Source organism: Saimiri boliviensis, chromosome 7, assembly GCF_048565385.1.
Source record: "Saimiri boliviensis isolate mSaiBol1 chromosome 7, mSaiBol1.pri, whole genome shotgun sequence".
Lineage (NCBI taxonomy): Eukaryota > Metazoa > Chordata > Mammalia > Primates > Cebidae > Saimiri > Saimiri boliviensis.
The window spans coordinates 862,977-878,963 of record NC_133455.1 but is presented as its reverse complement, the minus strand read 5'-3'; the positions used below and the strand labels follow the sequence as shown (position 1 = coordinate 878,963).

The following is a 15,987-nucleotide window of genomic DNA, read 5'->3' as shown; positions in this document are numbered from 1 at the left end:
GTGGGGGGGACAGGTTGCATTGGTGGGGAGGGGGCGCTGAGGGGAAGAGGTGGCGCTGGGGGGAGGGGCTTCGGCAGAGCCGGGGTGGCAGCGGGGCCAGGGAGCCAGGACCTGTTCACCTCCGGGGCGATAGCACCCACCATCGTGGGGCCGCTGAGGCGCCTGGCATCCCAAGGCACCCGCAGGAGGAACCTACGGCTGTCAGGGTCAGCCTGGGAGAGTCCAGCGCCCCAACGCCACACAGAACACACGACCACAGTTTCATCCAAATCAAGGCTGTATTTACATAGTTACTGATCGACACGGGGACAGAATTAAACGAGCGGGGTCCACTGTGGAAACGTAGCTGAGACACAGAACTGAACAAAGCGAGTGGCCCAGAGGCCGACGCTGGGTGCTGGGAACGCCGGCGGGGACACCAGCCCGACGCGGGGGATACAGAAGGCCTCGGGGAGGGCAGGACGTGGGGGCTCACGTGGGTGAGGGCGAAACCCAAACCGAGAGGCGGCCAGGCCAAGGGCCTGGGAGGCGGGGGCCGCGCTGAGGCGACGCTGACGCCTCAGATGGGAGAAGACACAACAGCAGGTTTGTTTGTTTGTTTGTTTGTTTTTGTCATCAGCCTTTAGACTCCTGCACTTCTAAAACTCCACCAGTCTGGTCTGCAGATTTTGAGAACACTGCACCATCCACACAAACGTCCACGGAATCGCCCTTGTGGCTGGAGCCAGCCAGTCCTGAAGCCCACGCGAGCCACCCAGGAGTGCTGCTCTCCGATGGCCCAGGGGCCCTGCTGGGGGGACCCAACCCCTCCACGGACCCAGGGGCTGGGGGGTCGCAGGAGGAAGGTTCCTCTGCCACCAACAGAGCCGCCGCCCACCGAGGAGCGCTTGCATAGTTGACGGAAAGCCGCTGCCAGTTAGCTTCTGAGCACGCTGACGACTGGCAGCGCCTGGGTTTTTGTGACCATGTTTGTTAGACAAACAACCAGAGGGGTTTCTGGAAACCGTTTTTATAAAGCCTATCTACGTTAAGAATTTAATAACGTCATACATTTGTATCAACAGACTATTTACACGTTCCGGTTGCTTTTTAAAAAACAAACCCAAAACTCCTCTTACACTTCTGCATAATAGAATAAGGCAAAAAGCAAAGTTGTGTACACCGTTATTATTATTTTAATATAGATCTGTAACTTCGGTTCCAAGTACCAGGGGGCCAGGGCGGGCCTGGGCGGGGCCTCACAGTGCGCTGGACAAAGTGACCGGTTTTTCTCCATAAATAAGACAAAGAGACCCTGGGGACGTGGAGGAGGAGCGGAGGCCGTCGGACTGCAAATCCCAACCGAAAACGAAGAAGCCAAAGTTTCTTTTTTGGTTCTTTTAAATGTCTAAAGAGCATAAAATTAAGAAAAATACAAATCCATTAAAAACACTTCTCATCTGTGGGGGAAAAGGTACAAACACATTTTTTCCGCCGAACCCCGGAGGGCGGCGGGGCGCGGAGCTGTGCTGAGTCCTGGGATCGAATCCGGCCCGGGACTACCGCGCCTCCACCTCCGGGGGGTTCCGGGACGGCGAGTAGTCGCCCCCCAGCGGCGTAGTCCGGCTCCGCGGCGGCCCGGGGGGCGTGGGGGGCGCGGCCGCGGTCACCAGCGGGGGCGGCGCGTTGTGCAGCGCGAGGCGCGGGAAGTGCAGGGCGTCCGGGGCGGGGGGCGGCCGCAGGCGGTCGGGGCTGAAGCCGCGAGGCTCGCGGTCGCGGTAGGGGCGCTCCGGGGGCTCGAACCCAGCGGCGGGGAAGGCGCGGCGGGGCAGCTCCAGGCCGCGGAACGGCTCCCACGCGAAGCGGCCCGGGCCGGGCTGCAGGGGCGCGGGGTGCGGGGCGCCCCCCGGGGGCTCGGGCGCCTCGTCCTCCCCGCGCTCCTCCTTGACCCTCACGCCGTGGGGCGTCCTGGCGCCGTCCTCCCTGGCGGGCGAGCGGCTCTCCTTGACCCGAGGCTCGGCCTCGCGCTCCGCGGGGACCCCGGCCCGGCCCGGCTCGCCCTGGCCGCGGAGCAGGAGGCCGCCGACCGCGTGGCCGGCGTGGGTGGCGGGCGAGGCCCGGCTCGGCAGGCGCGTCTTCTCCGGCAGGTCCCTGGGGCGGCGAGGCGGGACCGTCACTCCCGAGACCCCACCCGGCGGCGCCCACCCCGCCGGCACCCAGGACCCCCCCAGACCTCAGCCCGGGGGAGACAGAGGCAGGACGAGCCGCTGCAGCGACCTCGGCCCCCTCGGCCCCTCGCTGTCCCCCCGGAAGGACGGGGGCCTCCCGCAGAGCCCCCCCCACAGCCCGTGGTGGGACGTGGTGGGACCGCAGCCACCTGGAGGCCCCCTGACGGCAGGTGTGGGCTGCCTGTGGGGGGTCTTTCACCCCCTCACCCTTCCCCGGGGCCTGGCCGCCCCACCCCAGGGAGACGCGGGAGCAGAGCTTTGGCCCTGTCGGGGCTCAGCACTCAGCTGGACAGCGGGTGGGTGGGGAGGGAGCGGGGAGGGAAGCGGGGATCCGGAGAGGGGGAGACTGGAAGAGGAGAGGAAACGGGGATGGGGAGGGTGAGAGGGGCTGGGGGAGAGGGAACTGGGGGAGGGGGAGAGGGAACTGGGGGGGAAGGTAACGAGGGGGAGGGAGAGGGAACTGGGGAGGGGAGGGTAACGGGGGGAGAGGGAACTGGGGGCGGGGGTCACCGGGGACACTCACCGTTCCTGCTCCTCCTTGCCGTTGCTGTCCAGCTCTCGGTCGTGGTTGGTCAGGGCTGACACCCGCTCGGCATCCACAGACTTGGGCCACGGAGGCGGTGCAGGGAAGGAAGGCGGGGCCCGGTGCAGGCGGTTCCAGGCGTCATGGGGGCTGGGCAGGCCGTGCACGGAGGAGCCCTCCTTCGGGGCAAAGATGCTGCCGCCGGGAGCTGGGGACAGAGGCCAGGGAGCAGGTCAGGTCTGTCCCCTCCCCAGAAGAATCCAGCAGGGGTTTCAGGTGGGCTGACACTGAGAAGGGGTACCCCAAGGAGGCCCAGCCCAGAGAGGAGGGAGGTCAGCCAGACACCAGGGTTCCTGCAGAACACACAGGTGTGGGGGAGGGGCGTGGGCAGCAGGGAGGGGGAGGGGGCACAGGCCGGGTCACTCACCCAGTGCGTGGCTGCCCAGGCCCCCAAAGGCGTGGCTGCTCAGGCTCCCGAGGCCCCCGAAGGTACTTGGTCTGCTGAAAGGGTCTGTGGGGGTAACCGCGGACTCAGGTCTGTGAGGCCTGGGCTGTGGCTTCACCTGGCTGGGTGGGGCTCCTGCAGAGGCTTTGGGGCTGGCAGGTGCTGCCCACACGACCCAAGGGGCTCCCCGCCGGGGCTCGGGGCCACCTTTCCTCCCACCTACTTCCCCCACCCCGAGGCCACTGAGGAACCAGCCAGGCTGCATTGGTATGAGGCACCCACCTGTCAGGGGGCCAGTGGGCAGGAAGCTGCTGGGATGGGCTGAGGGTCCAAATGGGTTGGAGACAGGATGGGCGGCACCTAGGGGTGGCAGCCAGTCTTCACAGAGGCCAGGAGAGAGCACCAGGGCCTCTCGTCTACAGCCCTGCTCACAGGGGAACCCCAATTTCCTCTGTGAACCTCCACCCCCCACCCACCGTTGTCTCGCATGCCCTGAGGGGTGAAATGTGTCCAGTCAGAGTCAAGAGGTGGAATCTACCCCACGATCTGGGGCTTTGACTTCGGGCTGCAGCGGCAGCCACCCTGGGACCTCAAGGGGGGAAGGAAAGAGGGGCTGAGTGCGGCCCTTGGAGCAAAAGAGCCCCAACTTGGGCAGAGACAAAGTCCACAAGTAAGACGCACCTGGATCGGACTGCTCCTGAAGCTCTTATCCCAGAGTTTTCACCTGGGAGCAGATAAAGGGTCCTCACTTCTTACTGTGGTGCTGGGCCTCAGGCCCGGATGCACATGATTCTGTCTTGGGTGCTGCACATGGCAGCTCCTCATGGCATTCCTGGGCACAGGCCCGGCCCACAGCGCCATGGCAACATTGGCCCTGGCCCCCCAACAACCCTCTGAAAGCCCTGGAATCCAGTGGAGAGCAACCACGTGCGGCCCCGGCCTTGGGAGGAGACTCTGCTGTTGGGTCAGGGGCTGCCCTGCGCCTGGGGGCGGGCCTCCCTCACCGCAGAGGGCAGGTTTCTGGTAAAGACCACGAGGGTGTCGTCTCTAGGTTACTGCAGCTCCCTCCCAGCCCTGATCCTGGGGACCCCACAGCAGGGTGCTCACACCTCCCACGTGGGGTGCTGCAGGTGTGGCCACAGCTTCTGGTCACCACCCAGCTCTGGTGGTGCCCGAACGCTAATGGCACTCTTCTAAACTAACAAAGACGACAGCCCGCCCCACGCCGTGAAAACACGGCGGTCGAAGCGAGTGTGGCAGGTGGGGGAGGAAGTCAATCGCCTCAAATGCCTGCGCTGTGCGAAGCTCAGGAGTTAATACTGTCACCCTCCAGATCGAGCTAGAAAAGGCAGGACCCAGAACACACACAGAGAGGGCAGCATGGCCAGGCTGCTCCTTTATAATGCGGCTGACGCTGGCCGGGCAGCGTGGCTCCCGCCTGTAATCCCAGCACTTTGGGAGGCTGAGGCGGATCACAAGGTCAGGGGTTTGAGACCAGCCCTGCCAACATAGTGAAACCTCGTCTCTGCTAAAAAACAAAAATTAGCCGGGCGTGGCGGCACACGCCTGTTAATCCCAGCTCCTTGGGAGGCCGAGGCAGGAGAATGGCTGGAACCCAGGGGGCGGAGGTTGCAGTGAGCTGAGATCATGCCACTGCACCCCAGCCTGGGTGACAGAGTGGGACTCTATCTCAAAAATAAAATGAAATAAAATAAAATAAGGGTGAAACAGACCAACTGCTGGTGAGATTAATGAAGAGAAACAGAGACGGCCAGCCAAGCAGTGTTAAGAATGACTGGGGCCTGCAGGTTCGGGCGTGACAGGTGAACAGCGACAGAGCCGGCCCAAAATCCACTCACTAGAAACACTCAGATCACTAAAACGGACTCAAGAAGAAACAGAACGCTGCGGAGTACCATACCCCAGGGGAAAATCAGTCCTTCAGACTAGAAATGAGCCTGCCAAGCCTTCAAAGCAGTGAGGACAGGATCTCTCACGAGCTCCTCCGGACAACAGAAGAGGAAACTCCCTAACTCACTGAGGAGGGCTAATGCGGCCTCCCTGGCAGTGCAGGAAAGGAGGCTCATCTGAACAAAGGGCAGGGCGACTCCAGCCAGGGAGCAAACGGTCCACTCCTACACGTGGCTTTCCACACACAAAGTGTACGGGAATTGACACACTTCTTTGCATTGGTAAGAATTTAGCAAGACTGCCAGTCACAAAATCAGGAGATGGCACACACATCTGCAAAACGGACATGCCCTTCTATTTTCTAGCAACAGCTTGAGCAATGTAACTTCAAGATTCCAATCACAGTATTGTAAAATATAAAGCATCGAAGAATAACTCTACTAAGACCTAAATAAATGATACGGCATGTTCAGGAATAGGAACATGACACCAGAGAGATACGGATTCCCCTCAGGTTCACGTATGCACCTTTAACCCAGCTCCAGCAAAAGCTGGAACCCAACAGGCAGGTTTAAAGTTTACACAGAAGGGAAAAAAGAGCAACAAGGAATGACCCTGCCCCCGCCAGCCAGACATCGAGACCTGCCATGCACGTGGAGGCAGATGTGGCACTGGTCTGCAGGACGGAGGAGGCCCCACCTTGCAGGACAAATGGCAGGACACTGAGGGACAGCCACCAGGGGTCCAGAGGAGGGAAGGGAGGCGGGGAAGGAGCAGAGTCAAGTGTGGTGGGCAGTTTTTGGGGAGGGCCCCAAACTGGACACTGAGCAGGTGTCCTGGGGGCTTGAGCCACACTGCGGAGAGCCGGGAACTGCAGCCCGGACGTCCGCTTTCTGAGAAACCCAGACTAGTGGGATGCCACTGCTGTCTACACCACTGTGTACACGTGGGTGCTGGGGAAGGTTCTGGCAGGACAGGCAGCACAGAGCCCACGTGCACCCGTGTGTGTGTGTGTACGTACACGTGTGCATGCAGCTGACCCTTGAACAACACGGGTTTGAACTGCGCGGGTCCCACTTGGACACGGATTCTCCCCCATCCCTGCTGCCCGAGACAGCAAGACCAGCCCTTCCTCCCCCTCAGCCCACGCAGCGTGAGGATGAGGATAAAGGTCTTTATCCTCTTCCACGCAATGAGTGGCACATCTATTTTCTCTTCCCTGTGATTTTTTTTTTTGAGACGGTCTTGCTCTGTTGCCTAGGCTGGAGTGCAATGGTGCCATCACGGCCCACTGCAACCTTGGCCTCCTGGGCTCCAGTGACCCTCCCGCCTCACCTCCAGAGTCGCTGGGACCTTGGGTGAGCACCATGCCTGCTCGTGCTGTTCCGTGAGGTTCTCTTGTCTTTAGTTTACTGTGTTGTAAGAATACAGTCCATTGTACGTGAAACACACGGTCGGTACTCATCAACTGTTTATGCCATTGGTGAGGCTTCCTGCCAACAGCGGCCTGAGTTAAGGTTTTGGGGAGTCAAAGTTATACCTGGATTTTCAACCGCATGGTGGGGACTGCCCCAGCCTCTGTGTGGTTCAAGGGTCAACTGTATATGGAGGAGCATGCTTCACATGTGCACACCCATGCACGTACGTGTGTAACCATGCCTGCATGTGGGTGCCTCACGTGTGCACACGTGTATGTAACCATGTCTGCACATGGATGGAGATGCCTCACATGTGCACACGTGTGCATGTAGCCATGCCTGCATGTGGATGCGGATGCCTCATGTGTGCACGCGTATGTAGCCGCGTCTGCACGTGGATGTGGATGCTTCATGTGTGCACACGTGTGTTATGTAACCGTGCGTGTATGTGGATGGGGGTACTTCATGTGTGTGCACACCTGTGTGTAGCCGTTTGTATGTGGATGGGGGTACTTCATGTGTGTGCACACAGATGTATATGTAACTGCATCTGTATGTGGATGCTTAATGTGTGCGCACACACGTGTGTTATGTACGCGGCTGTCAGACGACACGTGTGGTCACATGCGCTGCTGGGGGGCTGGGGTCTTAGAAGAGCAGGGAAGCCCCCACTGCTTCCCACAGACCCCACCCCGGCCGAGCCACAGAGGACAGCATATGCCAAGTCCTGGGACTCTTCCCCAGAAATCATCGCAGCTGGACCAGTCCTGGGACCCCTGGAGCAGCCGTGCACGTGAGAAAGGCACGCTGCGGGGTGGGCCCGGCCATCAGAGCAGCTTCCTGCTGTTCAGCAAGAAGCCAGACTCCTCCAGGGAAAGCTAGGCTGGGTGACGGAAGGGGGCAGCCTGGCACGGGCCTGGGTCCTTGCCACCCGCTCCTTTGCCTCTGGTGCAGCCGGGTGGTCAGAACAGGGAGCTGCAGAGAGGAGGGGCACCCAGGACCAGCCACCTCAGAGCCACGTGGAGTGGGCTGAAGGCCCACCAGGACACACTGGGCGGGACGTGGTGGGGAGGAGCACCAGTCCCAGGCCCCCATCTGCTCTGTGGAGGCTGGTGGGGAGCAGAGGTGGGCTAGTGGTCAGGCTCTGACCTGGCATCAGTGCCGAGGTCCAGAGCACCATCACTCCGGCACGGGAAGGCGGGCTCGGCCGGGCGGCAACGGGAGGTTTCTGTCCCCGCTCCCTACGTGGCTCCGACCCAGTCTCACCTGTGCTGGGGAAGAGGGGCCGGGCCAGGTCCTGCGGGTAGTGGAGCCCGGCAAACACGCCCGGGGCGGGGGCTCTGCCAAACAGGTCCAGCTTCGCACCCACCTCCAGCTTGTGGGGCTCCAGTTGCATCTGCTGGGAGGAGAGCGTGTCACGGCCGCCTGCCTGGGACCAGGCCTGACCACAGCGCCCAGGCCTGGGGGCGCCGCAGGGACTGGGTGTGAGCCACAGTCCAGAGGGGAACCAGGTGGAATCAATTGCAAGGGTGTGTTTTCTAACTCAGGCTGACCGAAATGTGACACATGATCAGCAAAAAGGGTTAAGTCTCTGAACACATCTCAACTGGGATGCCGCAACGTCATGGAAAATAACTTCCTTTTTCTGGCCGGGGGTGGTGGCTCACACCTGTAATCCTAGCACTTTGGGAGGCTGAGGCAGGTAGATCACGAGATCAGGAGTTTGAGAACAGCCTGGCCAAGATGGAGAAACTCTGTCTCTACTAAAAATGCAAAAATTAGCCGAGCGTGGTAGTGGGCGCCTGTAGTCCCAGCTACCTGGGAGGCTGAGGCAGGAGAACTGCTTGAACCTGGGAGGTGGAGGTTGCCGTGAGCCGAGATGACGCCACCGTACTCCAGCCTGGGAGACAGAGTCATCAAAAGAAAAAAAAGCTGAAAAAGCGTACTCACACGCGCAAGTTGTTCCAAATATGCTTAAGAGTTTCTCAGTGACAGAATCTGGTTTCAGTTTTCAAAGTTAAATTTGTTAAAATTACACAAAACTAAAGTGTGTGCCCCTCACTTGCACTGGCCACACCTCGGGGGCCCCGTGGCTACCAGGCTGTGGCCACTGCACTGGCCGGGCAGCTCCAGCAGCTGTGGGAGGCAGGGCCAGGCTTGGGGGCAGCCCAGGGCCACCTGTGCCCTCCTCTGGGAGCAGAGGGGCCCAGAGCCAGGAGGGGCGTGGCCAAGCAAGACCCCGTTGGGTCCTGGCGACTCTGCTGCCTGCGTCTGTCCTGCCTCTGACCCGCACTCGGGCCAGCCTGGCCCGGCCCCTCCTGGTCCCTGTCACTTATTCTGGCACTGCCGTGCTTTTGCTGGCTGTGGTGATGTTGGGGAGCTCTGGCCCTAGGTGGGGGCAGGGCCGACCGCGCGCGCCCTCTCCCTGGACCTCTCATGGGATCTGACCTCCGCGGAGGAACAACTGCACCCCAAGTTCCCGAGGACGCAGCAGGTGTGATGTCTCCCAGCAGTGCTGCAGGCAGCCCCCCGGGAGCACCTGAGTCCTCCGCTTCACCCTCCAGAGGCCCCCCAGACATGCAGTTATAAAGACAGAAGATTCCGCTCTGACATCTCCTGCTGAGGCCTCTCCCAAAAGGTACCGAGGATGTAACGGACCTTAACGCGCGGAGGTACGTGAGTCTTCGGAACAGTGCAAGCCCCACGTGGCTGAGGCCACCGTCCCGCTGTCTTGTCCTCCCAAGACCCTTTCCCGCCCTGAAGCTCCCAGCCCCGTGGGGCCTTCACAAGCTGCCCATGGGGCCACCTCCTTCCTCAGCCTTCCCAGGAGCACAGCAGCCGTGAGTGTCCAGGGTCTACCGGCATCACTGCTGAGGACCCAGGAGCACGGCAGGCACTCAGTCACGTAGGGAGCAGAGGAGGGGCAGGGCAGAGGACCCCGGTGCACCCCAGTGACGTGGGGAGCTGGTGCGCCATCCCCATGCCCCTGCTCTGCTCCCCGCAACCCAGCCAGCATCCCTCACTACAGGAAGGGCCTGCGGCCCCAGGCACTCACACCGCCCCGCGGCCTCACTGACTCGTGTAAAGCAGAGGAAGGGACAGGCACCTCGCTCGAGGGTCACATCCACGCACCGCGTGCACACACACAGCCTCACACCTGGCCTAGGCCCCACCCAGGCTGGCGAGGGCTCCACACTCGTCCACACACGCGCGGCACCAGCCTGGGCGGCGCCCTCGGGCCTCACCTTCATCTTCTGCTGGTGGCGGTGGATCTGCCAGGCGATCTGCACGTGGACGGCGCACCACCTCCCCGGCTTCTGCAACGGGACGGCGGCTCAGCGGGCACACGCCACCCCCACCCGCGGCCACCCCGGGGCACCGGGGTCCTCCCCTGCCATAGGCCTTCCCGCCCACACTCACCCTGACCACCGCCCGGTACGGGTCGGACACCTGTGGAGACAGGATGGGAGCGTTAGCTGCGGGCCCCTCGGGAGGCTGAGTCCTGGGGTGCAGGGGACACACGGGGCTGGGCCGGGGCATGACATCGCCTGGGGCGGGGCCCGGGCGCCGCGGACACCTACCCCAGGCGCTTTCTGCAGGAGTGTGTGAACCGCACCAGCCCGGCCGGCCGCCTCAATGGGGCTTGAAGTCTGAAGGGAGAAAGCGAGCTTGTGTGCGTGTGAGGCTGCCCAGGCACGAGGCCTCAGGGGCTCCTGGTTCTGGCAGGGCCTGTGCCCCGCTTTTCCTTGCTGTGGGGCCCCCCATGCTGTCACCCAGGAAGACCGCACCCTCAGCCCGCCAGTTTCCACCATGGTGAGAGGGTGCTCCTGCCAGGGTGAACGGGCAACCTTCCCTGGGAAGCCACTTGCTGCCAGGGGTCAAGTCAGGTGACCCCCACCTCCAGCCCAGAGGAGCTGCTGTGAGCCTGGGCGGGCTGAGGGGAGACGAGCCACGTTCCCCACCAGGGACTCCAGGGAAAGGAGGTCCCACGGCAAAGACTGGCCGCCACGCCTCGCACCTCTCCTGCTCGGACTGGCTCATCCGCCCCTTCCCTCCGGGCACCGCCTTCCCCAGGAGCAGCTGTGCTGGGGCATGGCCGGGATGCCCCCTCTCCCAGACTCAGGGCCTCAGCATCCTGGCTTCCCGGGCTCAGCGTAGTGCCCCTCAGAGTCCCAGTTCGGGGACCCCTGCTTGACACCTGCAGTTGAACCACGTGTCCCTTCTCCATTCGTCCTCTCAATCCCTCAACCGCGGTGGCCTGAGGGCCCCAGCCCCTCTGATGCCCAGGGCTGCCTCGTCCTTGGAAGCTCTATCTGCCCATCCATGACGTGGGCATTCCAGGTGAGCCCGGGTGTGCGTGCTGGGCTCTTCAGGGCAGCTGTGGGCAGTGACTGGGAGGCTGCAGCATCCCGTGAGGCCAAGGGCTTGGCAGGCACTGGGGATGGCCCCAGCCGTCTTCAGAACCCAAGGCCCACAGGTGAGGAGACTTCAGGGCTAAGGGCTGTGCACCCCTCCACGGGGGATGGGTTACAACACAAGGCCCGGGACAGTGATGAGGGCCACAGGGTTCCCTCTCTCCTGGTGGACATGGCACATGACCTCCTGCTGCTCGGGTTCCCTGTGGTGTGGACGGCCCTGTAACATCAGGGGCCCCTGCAGTGTGGACGACCCTGTAACATCAGGGGCCCCTGCGGTGTGGATAACCCTGTAGGGCCTGGGTCTCCTTGTGTTGTGGATGGTCCTGTAAGACCTGTGTCCCCTGCAGCAGTGTGGGAGGCCCCGTAAGGCCCAGGTTTCCTGCGGTGTGGACAGCCCTGGTCTCCTGTACGTGCGAAGCATAAAAGATCCAGGACCGGCCAGGCACGGTGGCTCACGCCTGTAATCCCAGCACTTTGGGAGATTGATTCGGTCAGATCATGAGGGTCAGGAGATTGAGACCATCCTGGCCAACATGGTGAAACCCCATCTCTACTAAAAGTACAAAAAATTAGCCAGGCTTGGTAGCTCGAGCCTGTCGTCCCAACTACTTGGGAGGCTGTGACAGGAGAATAGCTGGAACCCAGGAGGCAGAGATTACAGTGAGCCGAGATCACACCACTGCACTCCAGCCTGGCGACAGAGCAAGACTCTATCTCAAAAGAAAAAAAAAAAAAAGATCCAGGACCTTTGCAGCCTAGATGGTCCTATAAGAACCAGGTCCCTTGCAGTGTGGACAGCTGGGGAGGCTGCTGTCCACGCTGGGACCTCCTGCCGAGAACCGGTGTCTTCTGTGTGGAGGCTGCAGCCCCTCGTGGGCGACCACCACCTCCTGGGGCTGCTCCCAGTCCGGACCCCTGCCCCTCCCATGGTGGCCACATAGAGAGCAGAGCCCCTCACCCCAGCAGAGGCTACTCATGCCAGCGCTCAGATTACAGCGGGCACAGGGAGTGGGGCACAGGGAGGGGGCACAGGGAGGGGGGTTGTGGGCAGAGAGTTTGCTGAGGTTGTCGTGCACTCCCCCAAAATCCCACCCACCTGCTGTGCCCGCCCCACCTGCCAAGGGCAGCGGTACCTTGGGCTGAAAAGCGCCCTGCAGTGACCCGAAGGGGCCGGGGTGTGGGAGCAGGGTGGGCAGTCCCGGGATGGCAGGAGGGAAGGACGGGAAGAACTGAAAGAGAAGGAGCGCAGATGGAGGGGCTGGCCCCATCACCGGGGTGACGACCCGGATCCCCAAATCACCCTCTGCCTGTAACCAGGAGGTGGCACCCACGCAGCAGGGACCAGGCCAGGCGAGGAGCAGCCCCACCCTCTGTGGCCTGGGCCCATGTACTCAGCAACGGACCTCTCAGGGACACTCACACTCACGCTGGAATGTCGGAAGTAGGGGCTGTCCAGCTTGGGCGCATACTTGTCAAACTGGAAGGGAAGGAGGGGAGGGTGAGGCCCCCCACACACACACGACACCCTCGCTGGGCCCTGGCCCCCGCCCACCTGGCCGGGCTGGGCAGTGACCAGGATGGCACTGTGCTTCCCGAGGCGGCGGCCAGCTGTCCCAGGCTCCTCTAGAGCGCCAGCCCCACAGCTCTGACCTCAGTCTCGGACCAGGGTCCTCCCCCATTCTAAGGGTCCCCTTGCAGGGGATGGGAGCTTAGCTGTGTGTGCCTGGCTGAGGCTGGAGGCATGAAGCCTGGGCTGCTGGGTCAGGCTGGGGATTCAACGGGTTACTGACAAACCGGCCAGTTTCCAAACAAAACCCAAGAGTGGAGGAGACCTGAGCCCCCAGCAGCTCCCTCCTTAGACCAGCCTCCAGGGCGGGGGAAGTGGGAGGCACCCTGACTCCTGGTCCCTGTGCCCCCCAGGCCTGTCTGGGCCTCCAGCGCTGGCACTGGGGACCGAGTACAGGTGTAAGGGTGTCCCACGCACGTGGGCACAAGGTGCCTGCCTAAGCCCAGGAACACAGCCCAGGGTGGGACCTCAGGGCATGACTTGGGGTGGGGACGCCAGAGGGTGTGCTGGGGATCGGACAGACAGAGGTGCTGCCGGCCCCTGCCTTCTCCGGGGCTGGTGTGCGTGCGAGCGTGTCTGCGTGTGCCTGCTGCGTGTGCCCGCCCCACACCCACCCCGCCCCCTGCCAGCACGCGGGCCTACGCACCGGCGGGGGTGCGGCGGGCGGCGTCGGGGGCAGCCCCGCGGGGAACGGGGCGAATGTGTGTTGGTGCTGGTGTGTGTGTTGGTGCGTGTGCTGGTGTGTGTGCTGGTGCTGATGGAACTCCGCCCGCAGCAGAGCCCCCGGGCCCAGGGAGGCGCCAGGCCGCTCGGCGCTCTGCACCAGAAACCGCGTGTTCAGCTCTTGCCTGAGCAGCTCGTGATCTACAAGAGAAAAAGAGAGAGAGACAGAGAGGCACGTCGGCCGCGGGCTCCCGGTGGGGCGAGGCGGATAGTCACCTGGCACTCCCGGGGTCGGCAGGCCAAGCCGGGGTGGCCGCTCGCCACGTGCGGGCCCAGGGGTGCAGGTAAGAGAGGAGCCTGTGACCAAGTACCAATCAGAATCCCCGAATGAGGCTGGCAATACATGATTGGCTGGCTGAATGAGACCGACAGGCTGGCATCTAGAGGCAAGAGAGAACACGGTGAGCCCCTCCCCGGGAGCCAGCGTCCTGGTCCCATCCCGGGACACGGGGCTGTCCCCAGCCTGGGCAGGGTTGACTCGGAGCCTGAGGAAGCGCCTGGGGCCGAGGAGGAGGAGGCGGCCTTCGCGGTAGGGGTTCCACTGAGATGGCGCCTGTTTGCCGTGCGCCCCCTCCTCCCCCACCAGAGGCCACCTGGGCGCACATCTCATGGCGAACTCGCGTCTGTCCGTGTGCGCGCACCTGTGTCCTGCCCGTCCCTGCACTCATACGGCCCGTGGACCAGCGGGGACCCCTGGGGAAAGGCCCACCGGTGAGGCCAGAGAAGCGCCCAGGGTTCGCCGAGCCCGCAGCAGGTGGAGGACCAAGCTGTGTGCCCCCTCCCCGGTGGCCGCGTCCCCTCACCCCCATCTCTGCCCCGGGGGAGAGCGCGGCCAAGACACCTACCGGCCGGGTGTCCTGGGAGGACCAGGCTGCTGGCCGGCAGCGCCGGGGGCGGGGGCAGTGTCGGGGGCGCGGCGAACATGGCCGCGTGGTGCTGGTGCTGCGCCTGGGACCGGAGCGCCAGGTGTGAGGTAGACAGGTGGGGGCCCGGCCCGTGTGGTGACAGCGACACGTGCTTCCCCAGGCCCAGATGGGCGTTGCTGCCCACGCTGCTGCTCCTGCGGCGGGACACGGGGCTCAGCGCCTGCCGGCCCGACCCTGCGGAGCCCCCCAACCTAAGGCTGCGCAGGCCCCATCCCCGTAGGCCCCGCCCCCGCGAGGACCCACCCGAGGCCGCACCAGCTCTTCCCCCGTAGGCCCCGCCCCTCTGGGTCCTGCCTCCCGCGGCGGTTCCACCCGGGGCCGCACAGGCCCCGCCCCACCCAGGGACCCCACCCGAGGCCGCGCAGGCCCCTGCCCCGCAGGTAGGTCCCGCCTCCCGCGGGGACCCCCCACCTGAAGCTGTGCAGGCCGCCGGCAGCCGCCTGGCCGAGGCCGTGGCCCGCGAAGGCGCCCAGGGACGCAGGCACGTGTGTCGGGAGCGGACCGCGGGGCTGCGGGGGCGCGGGCAGCGGCTGCGGGGTGTGGCGGGGCGGGGCGGGGGGCTCCTTCTTCACCAGGGGGCTGGCGCGGGCGCCGGGAGGGGGCCCTGGGCGGGGCGCGGCAGGGGCCGCGGGGCTGCCCGCGGGCAGGAAACACTCGGCGCTGAGCTCACGGCTGCGCTCCAGGCCCGACACCTTGGGCACCGCCACGGCCTTGGCCTCCGACTTCGAAAGCGCTGGGGCTGCGGAGAGAGGGCGGCTGCGTTCAGGTCCGCAGGGCCTCGTCCCTGCCCCTCCTGCAGTCCAAAGAGCTCCGGAAGGTGCCCCGAAGGTGCCCCGGCAATGTCCGGGTTCCCGCTGTGCCCCCACTTAGGATGCGGGGGCAGGCCCGGAGGCCACACAGCCAGCGGAACCTCACTCGAGGCTCCAGGCCGACCCAGCAGAGGGAGCTGGCCCGGGAGTCTGGGGAACCGGCAGCCCACCTGCCCGGAGGCACCTCACTTGCAGGGACAGGGACAGGCCTTGCAGGAATCAGTCCCAGGGTGGGCGCTATGACCTCATTTTACAGACAAAACTAAGGTGCATCAAGGACTTGGCATGAGAGAGGAGAGATTTGAACGCAGGAACCAGAGCCCGTGTGCCCTCGCCTCACGTCCATGGCCCCTGGATGTGCCCCTGCCCAGGGTGTGTCCACCCCACCCAATAGCAGCGCTCACAGCTGGTGCCCACCTTTTCTTAATGGAACCCCCTGGTGTAAGGCTTGACCACTTCCCAGAAACCTGGGCAGGGGCTGGGTGGGAGGCTGCCCCCACTGTGACCGCCCGTCACAGCCCTCAGCCCTGCTCCCTGCCCACCCTCTGCCTATCTAGGCATGCCCGCCCAACAGGTCCTGTGGACCCTTCTGCGCCCCTGGGGCCTGGTTCCCCCGAAGCACGCCTTTTCAGGCCCCTGCAGGCAGGTCTCAGATCAAGTCCCCAGAAGCAAGGAGAAGGCAGTGTCCACACCAAGGGGCCCCTGTTGCCTGGGGGGCGGGGGAGGGGGACTGCCGTGGCTAGGGGTCCCAGTTCTGCAGGAGGAGCAAAACCAGGCTCCAAGCGTCGCATCTCCTATTCACGTCCCTGGCAGCCCCTGCTTCCTTCCTGGGGCCTCAGGATGGCGGAGCCAAGGCCACAGGGACAGCTGCTGCCGTGCCTGCCCATGTGGCCGTGGGGCCTGGTCTGCCGGGGCCTCAGGGAGCTCCTCCCAGGCAAAAACGGGCAGCAGGAAGCAGCCCCAGTTTCACTCTTCATCTGGGGCCAGGCCTTCCACAGCAGCCACCACCCAGCGACGGCAGAGGGGCCACACGGAGGACA

At 63.8% G+C, this 15,987-nt stretch overlaps 1 protein-coding gene across 11 annotated transcripts in view; it reads right to left on the bottom strand.

Annotated features, from left to right (window-relative positions):
* Window positions 1-259: 259 nt before the first annotated feature.
* Window positions 260-15,987, bottom strand: part of FBRSL1 (fibrosin like 1) — an 82,664-nt gene continuing 66,936 nt past the window's right edge. For 2 of the 11 annotated variants that reach the window (XM_074401996.1, XM_039471785.2), the window contains 14 exons: window positions 14,550-14,877; window positions 14,058-14,272; window positions 13,524-13,592; window positions 13,136-13,353; window positions 12,343-12,399; window positions 12,056-12,151; window positions 10,086-10,154; window positions 9,925-9,954; window positions 9,750-9,821; window positions 7,771-7,903; window positions 3,458-3,553; window positions 3,158-3,241; window positions 2,731-2,938; window positions 260-2,130 (listed from right to left, as the gene is read on the bottom strand). In XM_074401996.1, coding sequence (XP_074258097.1) covers window positions 1,539-2,130; window positions 2,731-2,938; window positions 3,158-3,241; window positions 3,458-3,553; window positions 7,771-7,903; window positions 9,750-9,821; window positions 9,925-9,954; window positions 10,086-10,154; window positions 12,056-12,151; window positions 12,343-12,399; window positions 13,136-13,353; window positions 13,524-13,592; window positions 14,058-14,272; window positions 14,550-14,877 — 2,267 coding nt within the window. In that variant the 3' untranslated portion in view covers window positions 260-1,538. Of the gene's footprint in view, window positions 2,131-2,730; window positions 2,939-3,157; window positions 3,242-3,457; window positions 3,554-7,770; window positions 7,904-9,749; window positions 9,822-9,924; window positions 9,955-10,085; window positions 10,155-12,055; window positions 12,152-12,342; window positions 12,400-13,135; window positions 13,354-13,428; window positions 13,593-14,057; window positions 14,273-14,549; window positions 14,878-15,987 lie in introns of all 11 variants that reach the window. The other 9 variants (XM_074401992.1, XM_074401991.1, XM_039471786.2 and 6 more) reach the window with 9 other exon arrangements.